Source organism: Agrilus planipennis, unplaced genomic scaffold (assembly GCF_000699045.2).
Source record: "Agrilus planipennis isolate EAB-ADULT unplaced genomic scaffold, Apla_2.0 scaffold44, whole genome shotgun sequence".
Taxonomy (NCBI): Eukaryota; Metazoa; Arthropoda; class Insecta; order Coleoptera; family Buprestidae; genus Agrilus; species Agrilus planipennis.
Genome location: NW_020438939.1, coordinates 1,336,819 through 1,356,062, shown reverse-complemented (window position 1 = coordinate 1,356,062; position 19,244 = coordinate 1,336,819). Strand labels below are relative to the sequence as shown.

The window sequence follows — 19,244 nt, the reverse complement described above, 5'->3', positions numbered from 1 at the left end:
CACCCGTACAACGCCGTGCTCCAAACATACACCTTTAACAACCTTTTTCGAATTTCTAAATTAACCGTTCGCGAGCATAGAAGTGACTTCTTTTTATTAAAAGCGACACGACCCTGCGCTATCCTCTGCTTTATATCCCTACTACTCGTACCATCCTGACTTATCTGACTTCCTAGGTATCTAAAATCAGCCACTTCTTATTTAACACTATATATATTATAAAAGAAACATTATCACTGTTTGAAAAAGGGGATCTACAAGAATGTCCTTGGAGTAAATGGCCTTTGTTCTTATGCCTGAATAACACATGGTTGAAATATAGAAACACTAATTTTTTCGATATGTCTCACTTATTTCATCACTACAATAAATGAAAATCTATCGAGTAAAATGAACTCATTCGCACCCACTTTGAAGTCATCTAGAAAGAAAGAAGTCTTTTTTATGGTTATTAATCTTATTAAAATTTTATTCCAATCAAATAAATAGTTGTAGTAACTTTTCTATAACATTAAGTTATATTTACATTCGTTCACCAATAACATAATATAAAACAACTTTCAGCCTAAAAATCGCAGTAAATACTATTCCAAAAATTTTTTATCCGACGGTTTTTATATCTGCTTCATTCCACATACTTATGCTCAACTTCATTTTAACACCCTTCTTATTCTGTACGAAATGTCCTTTTTTTTTGTTTACCATTCTTCCTTTTCCTCGTTCCATATCCATACCACCTCACCTATTATTATTCTTGTACCCAACTCTAATCGTCTTATCCACATTATTTTCCTCTCCCTTTTTTACCGCTTGTTCCAATACCTTCTGTATTCCTGTCTCTTCCACAGTCACCTGCATCTTTTCTTCCCACCTCTCCATTTTTGCTCCATGTCTTCATTTCAACTTTCCGTACTTCCTTTACTTCTACCTTCAGTCCCATCTTCTCTTTTATAACTCTTTCCTACTCCCTATTACTCTTTATTCTTCTCTAGCTCTTTTCCTAAAATTATCAGGTTTAATTTCCTTTCTTCCCTTCTTTTCTTTTTCAGTTCAATTTCTATTCTTCTTATTCTTTTCTTTTGTTATAATATATGCTCACAGAGAATATGTAGGAGTTGTACTTCTATTATCATATCCAACCATTAAAATTATATTATTTTAATATTTAACGTTACTTTTGTCTATTTGTTAGTAAATTTAATTTTTAGGTAAAATACTTGTACTAGTTCCAAACTTTATTTTATACATTTTCATAATGTTTTTTTTATAAAATTGTTAAAAATTAATTACACGTATCTAGGCATGTATGTATAATCATCCTCACTACTGCTAATCCTTGCTCACCCATCATGTGCCTATTGACAAGTAGTCCGTTGAATCCAGCCTACTGAACTTTTCGAAATTTTTCGCAGCATATACCTATTGTGTCACCCGAACCTTCGCTGCTAGTTTCCCAAGTCTTTTTGTTATTCCAATTAACTTTTTTCCTTTCAAAGTCCCATCTGTTTTGCTTTTCCTTTGTCTTCAGCGCCTTCCTTTTATTTCTTTTCATTTTTATGAATTTTCTCTTTTCAGAAAGAAATATAAAAGTAAGCTAATGGTGATTAATTTATAATATTGAGGTATTCCGGGATCATTTTATCCCACATAGTTTACCTTAAGAGATCACTAGACACCGCTCTCCCCTACCAGGGATCAATTGAAAGAGCAAAGGTCACTTTTGTTAGACAATTCCAGCAATTGTGCCTGGAATTTTCAATACGTCTGAGATACTTGTATAAGATGCGAGGTCAATGAAAAGCTTTGTCATTATTATTATTGATAGTTTTACAATATATTATTGTGGATCCTCTTCTCAGGGTATTAAATAAAATTGAAGCGGATTCTTTCAACCGGTAACTTTATTAAAAAATCTGCGAAACAACATTGTTGTTATTCATTCTTTTACTACATATCACACTTTTAAATAAATTATACCTATAATTAGAAAAGTAACTCTGGGTTTGTCAATCGATTATCATATTTTAATAAAACTGTATCAAAATAAATTTATTTGTTCCTCTCTCTTATTCAGTATAATAATATATCACAATAATACGTATTATGTAATAGTCTTTCGGTACAACAGCTGCGTGCTTTACAATTACTCAGTTGGGAAAATAGTCGTTATAATAGCACTCTCATCGGTTTAATATTTCTTGAATTTCGGCAAACGTTTTCCCTTTCGTTTCTATGACGAAGAAAAGGGTGAAGAATATTGCCACGAAACAGAAAGCTGAAAAAATCCAGTAGGTCATACCCAGACCAACAGCGTCTTGTAGATTACCGAAAAATCGTACTACAACGAATCCCATAATCCAGCAGAAACTTGCCGTTATTGTAGAAGCAGCAGCTTTCACATTAGCTGGGAATACCTCGCCCATAACCGTCCAGGGTAACGGGCCAAAACCAAAATTGTATGTAATAATATAAGCGATCATAGAAACAACAGGTAACCATCCGATATTGCTCACATCATGGTCATTCTCTTCTAAATAGAAGTAAACCCCGAGTGGTACTTCCGATATCACCATTCCTACCGCTGATATCAAAAACAGCATTTTCCTCCCCAGCCGGTCTACAAACACAGGGGTCGTAAAACCTGTCGCAAATTGGACTATGCCAACTATGAGAGAAGAAATGTCGGAATCCATGGAGCTTCCAGAAGCATTAAAAATATTCGTCACGTATGTTAAAACAGTTTGGATACCTGACAATTGTTGCAAGGTTACTAGCCCCAAGCATATCAACAAGGCCTTCCTCAAACCACGATTTTTTATCACATCAGCTATTGTGCCTCTATTTTTCATATCGTTTTCGACGCTCTCCTTTATTACAGCAAACTCTTTTTTAATCCCCGCTGTGTCTGTACCCCTAAGTTTTGCAAGGGATGATTCAGCAGCAGGAATATTGTTTTTCGAAATGTAATAATGAGGGCTGTCCGGGAAAAGCGAGAACAAAATCACAAATGCAGCAGGAAATATAGCGCAAATTATGCTGAACCACATGATCGGTATATAAGGTCCTAAAGCGTAAGAAGCTAGTTCTCCACTAACCATAAAAATATTGAAAAACGATGCCATGGTTCCTCTTATTGGTGCTTCAGATATTTCCCCTATATACATGGGCAAAGCAGTAAAAACTACCCCCATTCCTAAACCGCCGATGAACCTCGCCACGTAGTATACAACTGGGGTTCTACCAAATGCTAACATTAGAAATGCTGCTGTTAGGGGAACACCAGACGCGCAAACTAAAGTCCATTTACGTCCAATTCTATCGACAAGGAATCCTGCTACAAATGGTCCAAAAATAGCTCCACATGATAGAAAAGATGCTATCCAGGACTGTTCTTCAGTGGTAATGGGTGCATCAAAAGGATTATCGTCCAAGATACCTGTACTGTTGTTAAGTTTCGGGAATACGGGCGATGTCCATGTTAATATCAGCCCAACGGCGAATGAGGCTATACTACCTAGAAAATTATAGATTGTTCCTTTATTATCACATTCGTTATTTCCTCGAATATGTTTAGTTTAATTACATAACAAAAAGTGACGTCGTCCAAATAGTTAATGATAAAACGTTCACAAGTGGTATTAAACGTATGTGCGTATTATCTATATCTATAGGGAAGTTTTTTTCTGACAGCTTCCTTGTAGTATGAAAAGTAAACAAGTTAGTTTTTGATATTTAATAAATCGATTTATATTTTTGAATGAGCAATATCCTAGTAAACACGTTGTATTGTTTTTTTAATAGATGTTGTAAATAATATGTTGATACGTCGATAGTTTCGAATGATCGATAAAACCAACGCAGCGTAGATACAGTTGGGTCGTTTTAAAATTTAAATGAAATTTTGAAAGCATTTGTTGGCCAAGGTGTATGTGCAAATTGACAGCGGATTTTGCGAAACTCACATTCTAAAAGGTTGAAACAAAGCGTAGTATATCCTAAAAATACAAATAAAGTCGAATATGGCGACATTCAAACGATATCGAAATTCTAAGAATTTAATTTTTTTATCAGAATCATAGTTCTTGAGTTTCAAGCGTTAATAAACTGTTATCACGTATGTATGTATACTTCTGGAGAACCCACGACGAGTAGAGGTAGTTAAGAGTCTCATGGGTCATGACCTTGAGTTGCGCAATGCCAAAATTCCCCCTGTCATTGATTTTCACATCTCACTAAAAACATTTGCTGTGACATCGTCATCGTTAACATAGTTAGCAGTTGAGTGGATGTTTTTGAAGTGAATGCAATATGACGCCACTACCCAATTTCGTAACCCAGGTCATTTTAAACTACGTCTAACCATTACTAGCTCATATAAGAACTTTAAATGCAACTACCTATTAGTAATTTTATATCTGCTTAAAGATAGGTGTTTCCACAATATCGGTAGTGGAAAATTTTTTAATAAAAGAACCAACAGCTTTTGATAATTTCTTTTCTAGTTATTAGATATAAAGAATGAAAAAGCAAAACAAATTCCTAAAAGTGCTTCTCCATGTAATATGTAGTATTATCAGTTGGTGATTAAAAATTAAAAATAATTAACTCAACGTTTGTACAAACAACAAATTATCATGTAAATAATTGAGCAGAGGAAGTGATAACATCATCAACTTCTTATTTATCTGTTACTGAAAAAAATAATATATATCCTTTTTCTATACTCGACTACGTAACAATGTTATATTTTAGATTTTTTGTTCAGGAATTTTTATGATTTAAAACATTTTGGACTTGTGAATATGTAAGACTCGAATTTGAACATTACCCAGAACATGGACTTTTATGTTAACATATAAGTTAAGTATTCAAATTAAATACGTCTAAATTATTAACACCCCGTTGGTTCTCATCCCTTTCTTGTCCTCATGTTTGTATAGGTATGCAAAAAATTATTAACTATGGCTGTAATTGTAGAGAAAATGTTAAAGACTTGTATAGGTTAACAAATTCCCAAACCAAAGGCATTGGATGTAGTTTTCAAGGTTTATAAGGAGTAAGGATAACAACCAAACCCAAGGATTAGAATTTTTCATTCGTATTGCCTTTTCCTAATCTTATAGTTTTGCTTGCATAGGATCATAAGGTTAAGGTAGGAAAAGACAATACGAACGAAGTTCCTGCGTATTTGTTTTGTTTACTTACATCAATGTGAACCACAAAAAATCCCTACTTCTGGTTGATTTTGATAGCGTTTGGCTGTCTAAAACTATCCCATTATTCTTTTTAGGAATTTGTTAACTTCTCTTTTGTTTACAGCAATGTGAACCACAAGAAAATCCCTACTTCTGATTGATTCGGACATCACTTACTTTTTCTTAAAACCCATTATTTTTTTGGGAATTCCATAACTTCTTAAAGACAACCACATTTTTTTACAGCTACAGCCAAAATCAATATTTTTTTGCTTATACAAATATCAAGAAAAGAAAAGAGATGTGGAGTAGTGAATTTTAAATTATTAAAAAAACAAAATGGAAAACAATTTTTTTTTCACCTATTCCTATTCGAGTCGTCAAAAATCCTACTAGATATCTTAATTTAACAATGTCTGGTAAAAATTTGAAATCAGACAAAGGGTTCTAATTCTACTTACAGGACATTACTGCTGCTAGCTGGTATCCTCGATTTCTGAGTGCCTCCAACATCTTCACTTATTTTCTGTTCAGGATTCCAAAGGCAACTAAGCAAACTGAATTACATAAGCCAAGTTAAATCTTTGTTGTTTCTATCTATTCATTTAACGAACTATTGAAGTATTTGTTGTTAACTTTTGATTTCCAAAAAAATTTTTAGATACCGTATCAGGAAGATCTAGATGAAACAAGGAATATTAATTACTTACTTCTATTGTACTCAAATTAATTAAACTTTTAAAATCGATAGCTCTACTATTAGGAACCGTGAATGTGAGAGTAATTTTTTCGTATTAATCATTTTTTCTTTCTTAATAATATTGTGAACAATTTTGCGTTATTTATGAAAATAGTAATATTATTATATGTCAATATTACTAAGGAGGAACTTGAACAATAAAATAATCTCAAGAGATGGTAATTTAATAGTTTTAAACATGTATGAGCAAGGATTTTTAAATTTTAAATGAGTAATCACCACCGAGTTTACCTTCAGTGACACTGAATACCTGTTCTTTAAATATATTCAAATAAAATTAATCTTTTTTTATTTAATAATAATAAAACTTGTCATTGATAACATCTTACATATAAGTAACTAAAAAAATATAGTATTACCTGATATTAAACTCCGTCCAACACCTGTCAATTCACAAGAACTGATAAAATTGCGTAGTTTTTTATTTGACTTTGTTTACTTATCTGAATGTCGAAATCGGTATACTTTTTGCGATCCGTTTCATATAATCTGTAAAAGATATTACAATAAAGTGGTATAAACGCATGTTTCTAAATTAAACGTTAAAATTAACTACTTTACACATATTCACTTTCCTATGTTTGTTAGTGTTGGACCAAAAGCAGAACAATAATTGGCTTATTAATTTTACCACACACACAACGGTAGAGTCAATTTTGAATTTTTGAAGTAAACGTGATAGATTAAAAATTGCCCTTTAAATGCACTTTTTATTTGTCTTATTATGTAATTAACCCTAGCTAATATATTATAAAGTAGATTTTACCCGCAGCTTCGCTTACGTTGATGTTCTAAGTCCCTCAGGAACAGTCTAAAAGGTACCCTACACCCTTTTCTGTACCACTGTCAATGTGTCTACAAAATTTTATGATGATCGATTGTGTAATTAAATCCTGAAATAGAACACATAAAATTAATTTTCTTATCCCTGGGGAAGAATATTTTTTCTGGATAAAGTCCTTTTCTGTACCCCTAACAAAATTTCATGGTGGTCGATGGAGTAGTTATAGCGGAAAATCGACCACATAAAACTAATTTTTTATGTCCCTCAGGAGCATCATTTTTTCTGGATAAAAATTACCCTATAAGCTTCTCTGCAACCCTGACAATGTGTCTATAAAATTTCATGGTGATCAATAAGGTAGTTATGGTGTGAAATCGACCACATGAAACTAATTTTTTTCTGTTCCTAGGAAACAGTACTTTTTCTGGATAAATGATATCCTATGTGCTTTTATGCAACCCTTAACTGCTCGATGATTTTTGATACATATTTAGGACATCAATGCGAACGAAGCAAGGGATAAAAGTTTGTAATTAATAAAAACAATTATTGTTTAAGCATTGTGCAAAATAAGTATTAAAAAATCATTTATAATCATCAAAATATCTTTTTTTAATACTTCTTAATTTACCTCATTGATGGGAAATACCCTTTTTCAACTTAATTACGTATATAATTTGAGAAAAAATAAAACATTTATTAATTTTCAAATCAACGCGTACCTACTAATTAATTGTACATTTTTTCAAAACGTTTAGGCAATTATATAGTTCGGATAATTTAATATTCCAAAAAGGCATATAAAAGGCAATTTTGTAAACTATCACCCTATAATTATTAAATAGTCGATTTGAAAAAGAATTAAATTTCGCGATGCTAACTTTATCTTATTGGCACACATTATTCTTTAGATCTTTAGAAATAAGGGTAGTCACAAAATAACTTTGAAAATTATGTACTTCGGTATTTCAGAAATTCAAAAAACACTTTAGCTCTTACCTAAATGTATAAAAGTATCACTAGTTGTTAAGCTTTCTAAGGTGTATCTGCTGAAGCAATAATGGTTTACGGTAAACGAATGTTGATTAAATCTTCATCGTGATTAAACGTGTTCGTTTGACACTAAAAATGATAATATCTCAATAATGATGATAACAATATGAATAGCGCGATAATACAAAGAGCTTTGAAATGATTGTTATTTGTTGTAAATTATTTCATTGTAAAATTGTTTTCGTGCAATGCATGTAATGCATTCGACAAAAAAAAACTGATACAGATATGTATTTATGACATTGTACTTGTCTTTATTCTGAAATATTTTGTCGAAAAATTAAATTGTTAAGTAAAAGGCATTGAATATATAGTAGATATTTATTTCACATTAATGTTCTACATAACAATTTCTAAAATAATCTAATTAAGGAGGTCTGTTCATGTTCATCTGTTAGATTTTTGTCTGGAATATTAAACTTTATAAAGAATTTATAAATTCATCAATAACTATAGCAACATGTAAATAATTAGTGTCATTTCAGCATCAGTAAAAAAGTGTATTACCTAAATCCGCCCCTGCACATATGGTACAAGCGGATACGTAAATAAAGTTGGGAATACATTGCCATTCCTTCGCATTCGTTTACATTCCCATCATTGTAGCTCGTTCGTAGACATTCGCGAAAACGTTTCTAAGTAGAGTGACACATGTGAACAAATTATCCTTTGATGTTTGAACATCAGTAGGTAACCATGTCCTTATTGTTATTTGAAATACTATGTAGTAAATTCATGCAATCATATCTATTTCTACTTACATATAAGTCTGTTTGCCCTTCTTTTTTTTTTTCATTTTCTTCGCTGTATAATTTTATTGTTAATTATGTAGTAGACACTGGCACTAATAACTGATTTTCACTTAAATTCTTTCTCTACAATGATAATAAAAAACAAAAGTAAAATCCATCTATCTTCCCGAAATGTAAACGACCATGTACATACACTTGACGAACAAACGCAAACAAATGCGAATTGATGACAACGTTCTTCAGATGTATTCCCGGCTTTATAACAACACACTGTTTATTATTACAGATAATAGTTGGTTTAATCTTTTGTTACCTAATTTACGGTGCTACCAATTGTATCGCTTATTGTATGTCATATATTGTGTGATAACAATGGAATACAATAAAATGTTATTTTTTCATTTGCGGAAAGGACACATTCTCAGGCATGAAGAGATAATTACATATATATTAGAAGCAGAACCGGGAGTTAAGAGGAGTAGAAGTAGACCTAGATTAAAAACAAATAGTTACGGATATGAGAATTTTTACTTTTAGGAAAATTCGAAGATTAGCTCAAGATAGGAAAGAGTGGAGGTGCGTGTCCAGTCAGTCTTAGGACTGACAACCTTATGATGATGTCCAGCAATTCATTAGCTTCACCATAACATCGTATGGGTATTGAGCCCCCTCCTGTCACCCCTCTTAACAATATGAGGACTGTAGGGGATGATTTATAGACACATTTTATTTGATACCATTTACTATCCCATATGATAAGTATAGTACCTACAATTTATGTCTCATTTCATATTACTCAACAAATACTTCAATTAAGTACACCTCCAAAAAAAGACGATAAGCTTATAATATACATATGTAATCCTAACACACCTGATTTATTGCTGCAGATAGTAATCAGTTTAATCTTTTGTTATTTAATTTACTGCATTCAAAACAATACAGTTCTTATACGAAATTTTAAAAATAATAGATAAAATATATAATTAATCGTTTACCAGAAGCTTTTTATTTTTCATGGAATATTTAGAAACATGAAGGACAAGTTAGAGACTTATTAGAAGTAGAAACAGGAGTCAAAGGTAGAGATAAATTAGGTTTCTGTTTGCAACTAGTTAGAGATGGAGATTGTTGTTTTAGTTTTCAAGAAATGTTGCCTGAATATTAGTTTTCAGGAAAACTTTATGAATATGATGGTAGTCAAAATCACACAAATTCTGGGTATCATTAATTTCTGATTATTTGTTTTAGTAAAAGTGGGCATGCACGTCGAGGAAGATTACGTCTAATCTATAATGTTTAGTACACACATTGTCTTGGATACAAAAAAGGACATAGGGTGTATTGTGTAGGGAAAGAGCGAATATAAAGATAGGAGACGAAAAGTTAGAAGAAGTAGCTGATTTAGATACCTAAGAAGTCAGATAAGGATGGAAGGAGTAGTAGGGATATAAAGAAGAGGATAGCGCAGGGTTGTGTCGCCTTTAATAAAAAGAAGTCACTTCTATGCTCGCGAACGGTTAATTTAGAAATTCGAAAAAGGTTGTTAAAGGTGTATGTCTGGAGCGCGGCGTTGTACGGGTGCGGAACATGGACAATGGGCGCGGCGGAAAAGAAAAGGTCAGAAGCGTTCGAAATGTGGTGTTACAGGCGAATGATGAGGATGCCGTGGATAGAAAAGGTTAGAAATGAAGAGGTATTGGAAGGAATAGGAGAACAGAGGACTCTATGGAAGTCAATAAAAAGTAGGCGAGATAGGTTGGTAGGACACCTTCTCAGGCATGAAGGTCTAGTCAGAGACATAGTAGAGGCAGAAACAGGAGTTAGGACGGGTAGAGGTAGACCTAGATTAGATTACTGTTCGCAAATAGTTAAGGATGTGGGCTGTTCTAGTTTTAGGGAAATGCGAAGATTAGCTCAGGATAGGAAAGAGTGGAGTTACGTGTTCAACCAGTCTTAGGACTGACGACCTTATGATGCTGATGAGGATGTCTTTCATCCAGAATGAAATACTGTTCCTGAAGGATAGAAAAATTAGTTTTATGTGGTCGTCGATGATCTTTGACATGTATTTAGGTCATCAACGTGAGTGAAGCCGCGGGTAAAACCTGTCATATTAAGTACACGCATTGTCGGGGGTACAGAAAAGGACATAGGGTATCTTTCATCCAGAAAGAAATACTATTCCTGAGGAATAGAAAAATTATTTTTATGTGGTCGTCCATGATTTTGACACGTATTTAGGCCATCAACGCGAGCCAAGCCCAGATGAAACCTAGTCTTTATGTTTCAATCATTGTATTCAATAACCTCGTCCTACTCTATCTCGTCAGTAACTAAAATAGTGAACTAAAAACCAAAAGTGCATTCATTTTTTATTTTTATTATAAATTACAAAGGCAGCACTTAGAATACTTAGTATAATGCATAGATAATATCTAATTATATTATTATATTCAGTTTATATATACAAAAATCACAGTCTCGAGGTAACGGTTTATCACACCATCCGTATGTTTTATATTAACATGTTATTTTATTTATTGAGCATTTCTTGTATTTGCTGAATTGTTTTTCCAGCCGTTTCAAAAACAAAGCAAAATGTAAAAACAATAGCCACACAACAACAAGAAGCGAAAAACAACAAAGCTCCCCCCATCCCCATTAAATTTATTAAACTCAAAAAGAGTGTAGATACAACAAACGCAAGAAACCAACAATAACTTGTAACCATAGTCGAGGCGGCCGCTTTAATATTCGTTGGAAATACTTCACCAACTAAAATCCAACTTACTGAACCAAGTCCCCACGCATATGTGAGTATGAATACTATGAGGCATGTAACCGGTAACCAACTTATGGATTCTACATTATAATCGTGATCTTTCAGAAAATAGTACAGACCCAAAGGTATTTCCGAAATAACCATTCCAATCACTGAAAGCTGCAGTAACATCTTTCGGCCTAATCTATCGACGAAAATTGGTGTTATCAAACATGCAAAAACCTGGACAGCTCCTATGACAATTGCCGAAATGCTCGAGTCCAGGGAACTACCACTTGCCGCAAATATATCTGAAGCATTAAAAAGAATAGCGAGTATGCCAGAGAACTGTTGGAATGTGAACAATCCAAGACAAATGAGGAATGCTTTTCTATATCCTTTGTTCGTAAATATGTCCAAAATTATTCCTTCATTTTTCAAAGCGTTTTCCACATTCTCCTTTATTAATTTAAGTTCCCTATCGACATCTTCTGTGGACATGTTTCGTAGTTTGGAAAGGGACACTTGAGCAGTGTTCATATCCTTTTTAGAAATAGAATAGTGAGGACTTTCAGGACAAAACAAGAAAGTTAGGACAAATAGTATTGGAATTACAGCACAGATTGTATTAAACGTTACGATAGAAACGTAGGGCCCAACAGAGTACGAAAACAATTGTCCAACAGCACAAAAGAAACCGAAAGATGATGCTACCATACCCCGTATTGAAACTTCAGATATTTCGCTCAGATAAATGGGAATTACCACGAAAGTGTTTGCTACCCCGACACCAGCAATAAATCTTGCAATGTAGTAGACGAGAATTGATTTTGCAAAAATTAGCGTGATAGAAGCTCCTGCGAGTGGGATCCCTGAAAAAATTAGAAGAGTCTTCTTTCTTCCGATTCTGTCGGTCAGTAAACCTGCAATTATGGGACCGAGTGAAGCACCCAACGGTAACAATGAGCTGATTAGTGATTGTTCAGAAGGTGTCACCACTTTTCCGAAGGGATTGTCGTCGTTGATTGTGTTCAGTCGAGGAAAAACTGGAGACGACCAGGTTAATAATACTCCAGCCATAAATGTTGCCAAATTACCTGAAAAGAAAGAAGAATGGTATTGTAGAAAACTATAACTCCCGTGTAATTTACTGATAAAAATTGTTATTATTATTAACTAAGGTTTTCGGTAGATTTTATGGTATCTTTCCTAAATTCATTAAACAGAAATTAAATATTTCGGGACGGGGCGGTAAGCAAAAAAGTTGTAAAATTTTCCCTAAGCTATTTTGTGGTAATCATGCATTGATATTGATGCTGATTTTAATATTAGGAAAAAGGAGGTCTTATATTAGAGTTACTTCGTTGTGCGTCCGTCTGTCTGTTTGTCTATCTATCAAAACCCTTTTTCTCAGGAACGCATAGATTAAATTGAAATAAATAGCAAAATAGATACTCATGTCTGCAATTCCTTGGAGTTGTGAAAAATCAAACTTCTTCAAAAAGTTGAATCGCAAAATTGAAGGTATTTTTATCGATTAATTTTTTTTTCTCTATGCATTACTTATCGGGATATACCGAAAAAACCGTCGAATCAACTTTTTTAGCAGTTTTTAACTTGCTACTCGCTGCAAATGTAGCGCTTAGCATGCGAAAAAAGAAACTAAATATATTGAAAATTTTTTAAGATATATCAATTGAAAAAAAGTGCTCTCGAAAATCGGCTCCTCTATCTCGAGGGACGATCCGACAGAAACTACTTTGGGCTTATTTTTTTTTTCTTTAACAGTTGTACTTTCACGATAAAAAAAAGTAACATGGTTTTTGTTGGTTTAGTATCCTCAATCAAAAGAGGGTTTCACTCATTCTTCCCCTAAAAAACTATCTTACACCATTTTACTTAATTTAATGTGCAGTAATGATGCAATACAATAGGCACACAGTGTTTTCGTTTTTCTATTACATATAGTTACAACAATGTGTTTTGTGAGAACTATAAATTTAAGGATGTGTACAATGAATGTTATAACCGTTATCTATATTGTTTTTGTGATAATAAATACCTATTCAAAAATTTTATAAACAATATTATAAAGATTCTGCTAGATGAAAAATTAATTGTAGAAATTTAGAAATTCGTTTCAAGTTGGTTGAATTTTATCAACTAGTTTGTATTTAGCAAATTAGGCGGTGTATAATTTATTGGAACCACGAGCTCTGTTTTAGTGAAGATAGTCAGTTAGTTGAAATATGAAAAGAATAAGACTTAATGGGCTACGCAATGAATGAATGCTATCAGCGATTTGCACAGCAAATTTTGCATTTATATGAAAGTGAATTATTAATCTCCATAGTTTTTCGGAAATTTTTAATTGATAACAACAATCAATACTTACTTGCAAAAATTAAAACATAAAACGTAAGATTATAGATTGTTAATTGTTTTTCCTAAGTAATCCAAGAAAATCACAAAAAAAAGCTAGAACCACGGTTGACGGACCCGAAATCAAACCCCCGCGCGGCGTCCTCCCGAATTCTAAGTAACAGTCTTAATTTCGGTGCCGTTTGGTGCAATTAATGAAATAAATATTTTTTCGATTATCCTATATAGTCCATTTATTCTCACCCTGCAGGTCGTATATGATATTTGCTGCTTTATTAATTTGGTTTATATACTTATCATGTATATAAGCTGCGTCGTAGGTCTAGTTTTGTCATGTGGATCCGTTTGTAAGGTCTTATAAAATATTTGGAATACTACTTTTTGCTGTAAATATTACTACATGACGACATATTGATCATTGCCTTATAATATGTAATCATTCTCTTACGGATCAATTTCAGTTTGATCGATAATTGATCGAACTGTCTATGGCGTGCCTATGAGAACCAATAATTTCGAAATCGCGACCAACATACAAACTAAAAACTTAATTACTTTTTTTAGATATTGAACAAAGTATTAAAAAAATAATTTAATTCTATTTCTACTTACTTGAAAAGACTACTGCTGCCAGAGATGTTGTAAATAATATGTTGATACGTCGATAGTTTCGAATGATCGATAAAACCAACGCAGCGTAGATACAGTTGGGTCGTTTTAAAATTTAAATGAAATTTTGAAAGCATTTGTTGGCCAAGGTGTATGTGCAAATTGACNTAAAAAAATAATTTAATTCTATTTCTACTTACTTGAAAAGACTACTGCTGCCAGATAGGTTCTGCCGCATTTCTTCACATTATCGTCACCCATTTCAGTTTTAATAAAAAAGCAACTGTTATATGTAACAACAATCTAGGTAGATACTCTAATTCAAGTGTCTTTAGAAATTACAAATGGAATGAAAATTTTTGAAAATATTTCTATTTATATCTGCGAGCCTATTAAGGCAGTCTTTTTGGCTGCTACAACCATGATTTATTAACATTAACAGTAACATACGTCACAATTTTATGGCTTAGGCACTTCTTTTCTGATAAGATTTGTACGAAAGCCTTTTGTATTTGTAATGATGCTATTGCTCTTTGAATTTGTTAACATCATAACAACGCGTGGTTTTGAAAAGACGTGAATGTGTGCCCATCGTCAGCTAAAAGTTGTATTTCTTAAAAAGTTAAATAAAGATACGTAATAAATAAAACAGTCAGCTGAGAGCTCAACCGAGTGAAATTTGTATTTCTTAAAAACTCTAACGCAAATAATAATGTTACATTGATAAACACAATTATTCTACCGTTTGTTTGCCTGTCTGTCTGGCTGCTTCATTTTTCTTTTTTGCCATAATTCAGGAAATGTACATCTACATCGGTATTAATTACGATTTTAATTGTTAATAAAAGCAGCCTTCTCTTAGTTCTCCTCTTTGCGTGACTATCTCATGAAAACGAAGCCTTCACACAGAGAAAGGAACGAAGTTCCCTATATTATTTACGAATGCAGTCAGTTATACATTGGGGAAACGAAGAGATCATTTGAAAATCGGATGAAGGAACATTTATCATATACAAAAAAGGGGAGAAACTACACGGTACGGTATAGCAGAACACGCAAAATTCATTGGAGGAAGGCAGAGGAGACAAAAATTCTTCACATGGAAGAACACTAGTTCCCGTGTAACTTTAAAGAAGCAACATACATTCAGCAACGATCAACGTTTAGTCATATAAGTGTGGAAATCAGTAACATATGAAAACCGCTGATGAAAGTAATTCTGGAGCTGCAATACAATCAATCGGAACTGAACGTCACACCCAGGCGATCATTTACATAAAACCCGTATAGTGCTAAGTGTACAATTAATTACTTCATAACGACTGAAGATGTAACACGGTCCAGACGTTGTAACTCAATCACACATAAAGTCATGGAAGTGTATTTCTAAGACAACCGTGTTTGCAACTTTTAAATAATAAACGATCCTGTTTGAACCTATTTTACTGCGTCCCTTTTCCTTTTTTTTTCGTAAAAACACAATCAAAAAAACAATTTTAATGCTTAAAACTAATTATCGAGAAGTACAATTCAGCATTTTTCTGCGAAAATTGTTTCTAAATTCCGAAAACTTTTAATAAGATTTCACGTTAGGAATGTGAATAATGAAAGAAGACTTATTGAATGCTTTTGGGAGTAAATTTTAGGAATGTTGAAAGTTGAAGGATTAAAGGTAATTTCTTGTGCATAATTTTCCACTCTTTTGAAAATTCAAACTGCAAATTTTGTTCATTTTGTTGGTTCTCAGGTTTTTTCCACTCTCTCTCGCCACTCTATTTTCCATGACTTGTTTGTATAACAGTAAAAACTAAAATGAGAACTTTCAGTAACAGTACCAGTACTCCTTTTATGTAATTCTTTTGCGAGTTACTACCTTTATAGGCCACAACTGGGAAGTACAGAGTGCAATATGGATATTTTGTAATAAGTATTTGAAATAAAATGCCTGATACGGTAACAATTGAGTAAATACATTTATATTTTATGTAGCAGTAGATAGCAATGGTATCTATAATTTTAACGTAGATTTGAATATTTTGTCGTAATGACCAAAGACTGGGACAGTCTTGGTCTTAGTCTTGCTTTACTCTTCACTAATTTTTTGTTATAAATAGTGGTATCAGGGAAGTAAAATCATTTTGAAGACCTAATGCAGACAACAGAGTCACTAAAGTTTTATTACAAAATGTATTGTATAAACAACTAAGCAATGCTCCTTGATTATATCAACATAATATTTGTGAAATATTGAAAGAGATGTGTCCAAAGTTAATAATGGTGATGGTCGGATTCATAATGAGAACCATGCCCATGTTGTTCTTTATGTGTGTGCTCATGTTGTGGATCATGTTGCCCTTGGTGATGTGCATGCTGTTGTTCATGTGGTTCTACATGATCATGTTGCATGTCAACGTCAGCCATTGCCACTACCACCATGCACATCAAGAAAACTGCTAACTAAAAAAAAACGTTAGAAAAAAATGTTACAATATGCGTACATCCCATCAAAGAAACCAAATTCCTTTTTCTAGTTCAAAATACCTATGATATGTATTAGCTGTAAAAATTTGGGAAACTATTTTCTTTTATAGACTTTAATAATTCCATTTTTAAATATTAGTGCACAAAAGAGTATTATATGTACCTATCTATATTAAGTATGATGATAACATAGTGCATAATTTCTTTTCGTTTAATTTGGTAGTAACAGTAACAAATATACTGTAACTTCTCTCTTATAGCGTGGTGCACTTATGAGAATGATTTAGGATTCTAATTTTATCTCTCTATAATTTACCTATATTAATAAAATGATAAAAACCCCAAACATTTATTACACCTCGCTATATATGTATTTATACATAATGGGCAGGCCAGAAAATAGGAACTAAAAATGTAAAATTTTATGAGATCACGAAGTCGAAAGTGATGAGGTGAAAAGACATCAAATTTAGGATTTGCGTAGTTATATTTTTGGATTTTTATCTCAATATTAGTCCAAAAGTATTGTTAATAAAGTAGCACTTCTTTAAAGATGTTTCATTTAGGAAAATTTAACTTTGAATCACCGTTGCTTGTTGGACCATACTGTACCTGTTACGTACAGGGTGTTTTTGAAATAAGTGGCAATATTTGGAGAGTATCAATTATATGTAATAGGGAATCACACTGTGGGTACAGCAACGTGATTAAGAGACAAAAAATTGAATTCCGTTCTAGAAGACAGGCATCGGGACGTCTACCAAAATTATTTCTGAATCGTGCAAAAAAGTTCTGCAGTCACACCGCCAATACTGACTATTTATAATTATTTCGTGAAACAACATTTATCTATAAACAATACTCTTTGAAAATAGTTGAGCTCTGTAGTATTTTCCTGTCGAAAACTCCATTATTAGCTTAAAATCAGTTTCCTGCAAGACTAGTATTTGCTGTAAATGATAAGAATGTAATAACTACTCCTTCAACATTTGTGACAGTATCACAAATTTTGTGAGAAGCTAATATTGCGTGCTATTTCGCGTGTACTACTTTGGAGGTTGAAAATCAACGGTTTGCTTGATGCTTGATTGACATGTGCGAAGTCCGATACATCATGGGATTAAGGGAAACTTCTCATGGATGGGATCAATTAGTTTAATCACTCAAATAAGAATTAGACTAAAAGTTTTATGACCTTTTACCTTTAATAATCTATTTGTTGTCTATAATAATTATTTAAAGTTACCGTTTTGAAGTTTTAAATTTGCTTATGATATCTTATGTAATTTGGTCTAAACATTTTTGCTTTCACTTTTTTAATGATTACATTCTCTGGTTAATTAAGCTATAGTAATGTTAGGTGTTGTAAACACAATATTTAATTAAAATAAGCTAAAAGAAAAATGCAACGGAAAAATTGCAAGAACGGGGTTTATTGAACTCAATAAAATGATAAAGCACTTATATTTATACTATACCTGAAATAATGAAACATTAAATTAATTAATTGTTATTTATGTAGGTTTTAATTCGGTTAATTTGATAAATAAAATGTTCCATAAAGAAATGGACTTTTAAAGGTTTGAATATTTCATTGTTTAACAATAAATGACAAATTGTACTTACCACAACACTCCCCATTTTTTGTCAATAAATTCAATTTTAATTCCTTTCACGAATCTGTAGCATTCAATGAAGACAACAATGTTTATATGCACTGTCCCTTTGATAGAAACGAAAAAAAAAAAAGTAAATTGATATCCTTTGACTTTTACTGATTGACCTTTTGTACGAGGAGGATTAAATTTTTATTTTTTTAGTAAAACAACAAAAATTCATCTCTCTATTTTTTACGATACGATAGCAAAACATTTCTTTTAATTAAATTTAATTAATGAATGTTTATGTTTTTTTAATTCATGTATTTCATTTATTTCATCTTATTCATATTAAATTCTTCTTTTTACCATTAGTTAATCTTTATGTATAAGAATAACTGTCAAAATTGCGAATATGACTTAATAAAATTGACTTAATAGACAATAAAAATTCGGTTCGGTGTAATAATAATAATTAAAGAACAGCCCTAGAGGGATTCTCAAAAATTAATTTGCGTAAGAGTGTAATTAACTTTTCGCATAGTAGACAAATTGTCTACTAAATATTTAATTTGATTATCAATTTATAAGAATCATTATACGTAAGCAGTTTTAATGAGGGATATTATTGGCTCATCAGAATGGGGCATTAGAACGCCAGGTAATGGATGGAAAAATTATCTAAAGTAGGCAATAATTCTTTACAAAACGACGCTAAATATTCCAGTATACCAGACAATAAATAAATCCAATTCAAACTAAAACATTATTAACGGTATTTTCCGAATATAATTATTGTTGTTGTTGATTGTCAAAAAAATAATAAAAATTCGAGTCTCGTTCTGCTCTTGTATTCTTTTATAGAT

At 32.3% G+C, this 19,244-nt stretch overlaps 3 protein-coding genes and 1 long non-coding RNA gene across 10 annotated transcripts; all 4 read right to left on the bottom strand.

Moving 5' to 3' along the window:
* Positions 1-2,030: 2,030 nt before the first annotated feature.
* LOC108733518 (facilitated trehalose transporter Tret1-like) lies at positions 2,031-7,861 on the bottom strand. 4 transcript variants are annotated; one of them, XM_018464692.1, is made up of 5 exons: positions 7,739-7,861; positions 6,722-6,848; positions 6,315-6,444; positions 5,657-5,874; positions 2,031-3,514 (listed from the first exon to the last, which is right to left on the bottom strand). In XM_018464692.1, exons 4-5 carry the CDS (start codon positions 5,706-5,708, stop codon positions 2,181-2,183), a joined length of 1,386 nt encoding a protein of 461 aa, XP_018320194.1. In that variant the 5' UTR covers positions 5,709-5,874; positions 6,315-6,444; positions 6,722-6,848; positions 7,739-7,861; the 3' UTR covers positions 2,031-2,180. The 4 variants fall into 4 exon arrangements, with proteins under 4 accessions (XP_018320194.1, XP_018320197.1, XP_018320195.1 ...); XM_018464695.1 differs by having other exon boundaries at positions 5,657-5,752; XM_018464693.1 differs by having other exon boundaries at positions 6,738-6,848.
* Positions 7,862-8,128: 267 nt separating this feature from the next.
* Positions 8,129-8,907, bottom strand: LOC108733520. 2 transcript variants are annotated; one of them, XR_001937244.1, is made up of 3 exons: positions 8,554-8,901; positions 8,300-8,493; positions 8,129-8,198 (listed from the first exon to the last, which is right to left on the bottom strand). It is a non-coding gene; the product is annotated as an uncharacterized LOC108733520 (long non-coding RNA). The 2 variants fall into 2 exon arrangements; XR_001937245.1 differs by having other exon boundaries at positions 8,146-8,211; positions 8,554-8,907.
* Positions 8,908-10,460: 1,553 nt separating this feature from the next.
* Positions 10,461-15,879, bottom strand: LOC108733519 (facilitated trehalose transporter Tret1-like). Of its 3 annotated transcripts, none has more exons than XM_025974494.1 (2): positions 14,500-15,879; positions 10,461-12,405 (listed from the first exon to the last, which is right to left on the bottom strand). In XM_025974494.1, the coding sequence occupies exons 1-2, from the start codon at positions 14,558-14,560 to the stop codon at positions 11,081-11,083; spliced, it is 1,386 nt and encodes a 461-aa protein (XP_025830279.1). In that variant the 5' UTR covers positions 14,561-15,879; the 3' UTR covers positions 10,461-11,080. The 3 variants fall into 3 exon arrangements, with proteins under 3 accessions (XP_025830279.1, XP_025830280.1, XP_025830281.1); XM_025974495.1 differs by lacking the exon at positions 14,500-15,879 and adding an exon at positions 14,303-14,319; XM_025974496.1 differs by lacking the exon at positions 14,500-15,879 and adding an exon at positions 13,704-14,136.
* A 570-nt stretch (positions 15,880-16,449) lies between these two features.
* Positions 16,450-18,515, bottom strand: LOC112904443 (uncharacterized histidine-rich protein DDB_G0274557-like). The gene is made up of 2 exons (XM_025974492.1): positions 18,407-18,515; positions 16,450-16,756 (listed from the first exon to the last, which is right to left on the bottom strand). Exons 1-2 carry the CDS (start codon positions 18,419-18,421, stop codon positions 16,568-16,570), a joined length of 204 nt encoding a protein of 67 aa, XP_025830277.1. The 5' UTR covers positions 18,422-18,515; the 3' UTR covers positions 16,450-16,567.
* Between the last annotated feature and the right edge of the window lie 729 nt (positions 18,516-19,244).

Coding starts and splice junctions, on each gene's coding strand:
- LOC108733518 (XM_018464692.1), bottom strand. CDS start 5,708: ATGTTGGAGGCACTCAGAAATCGAGGATACCAGCTAGCAGCAGTAATG. Junction 3,515..5,656: donor GCTAGCAGCAGTAATGTCCT/GTAAGTAGAATT, acceptor ATAATTTTCTAG/GTAGTATAGCCTCATTCGCC.
- LOC108733519 (XM_025974494.1), bottom strand. CDS start 14,560: ATGGGTGACGATAATGTGAAGAAATGCGGCAGAACCTATCTGGCAGCA. Junction 12,406..14,499: donor GGCAGCAGTAGTCTTTTCAA/GTAAGTAGAAAT, acceptor CTTTCTTTTCAG/GTAATTTGGCAACATTTATG.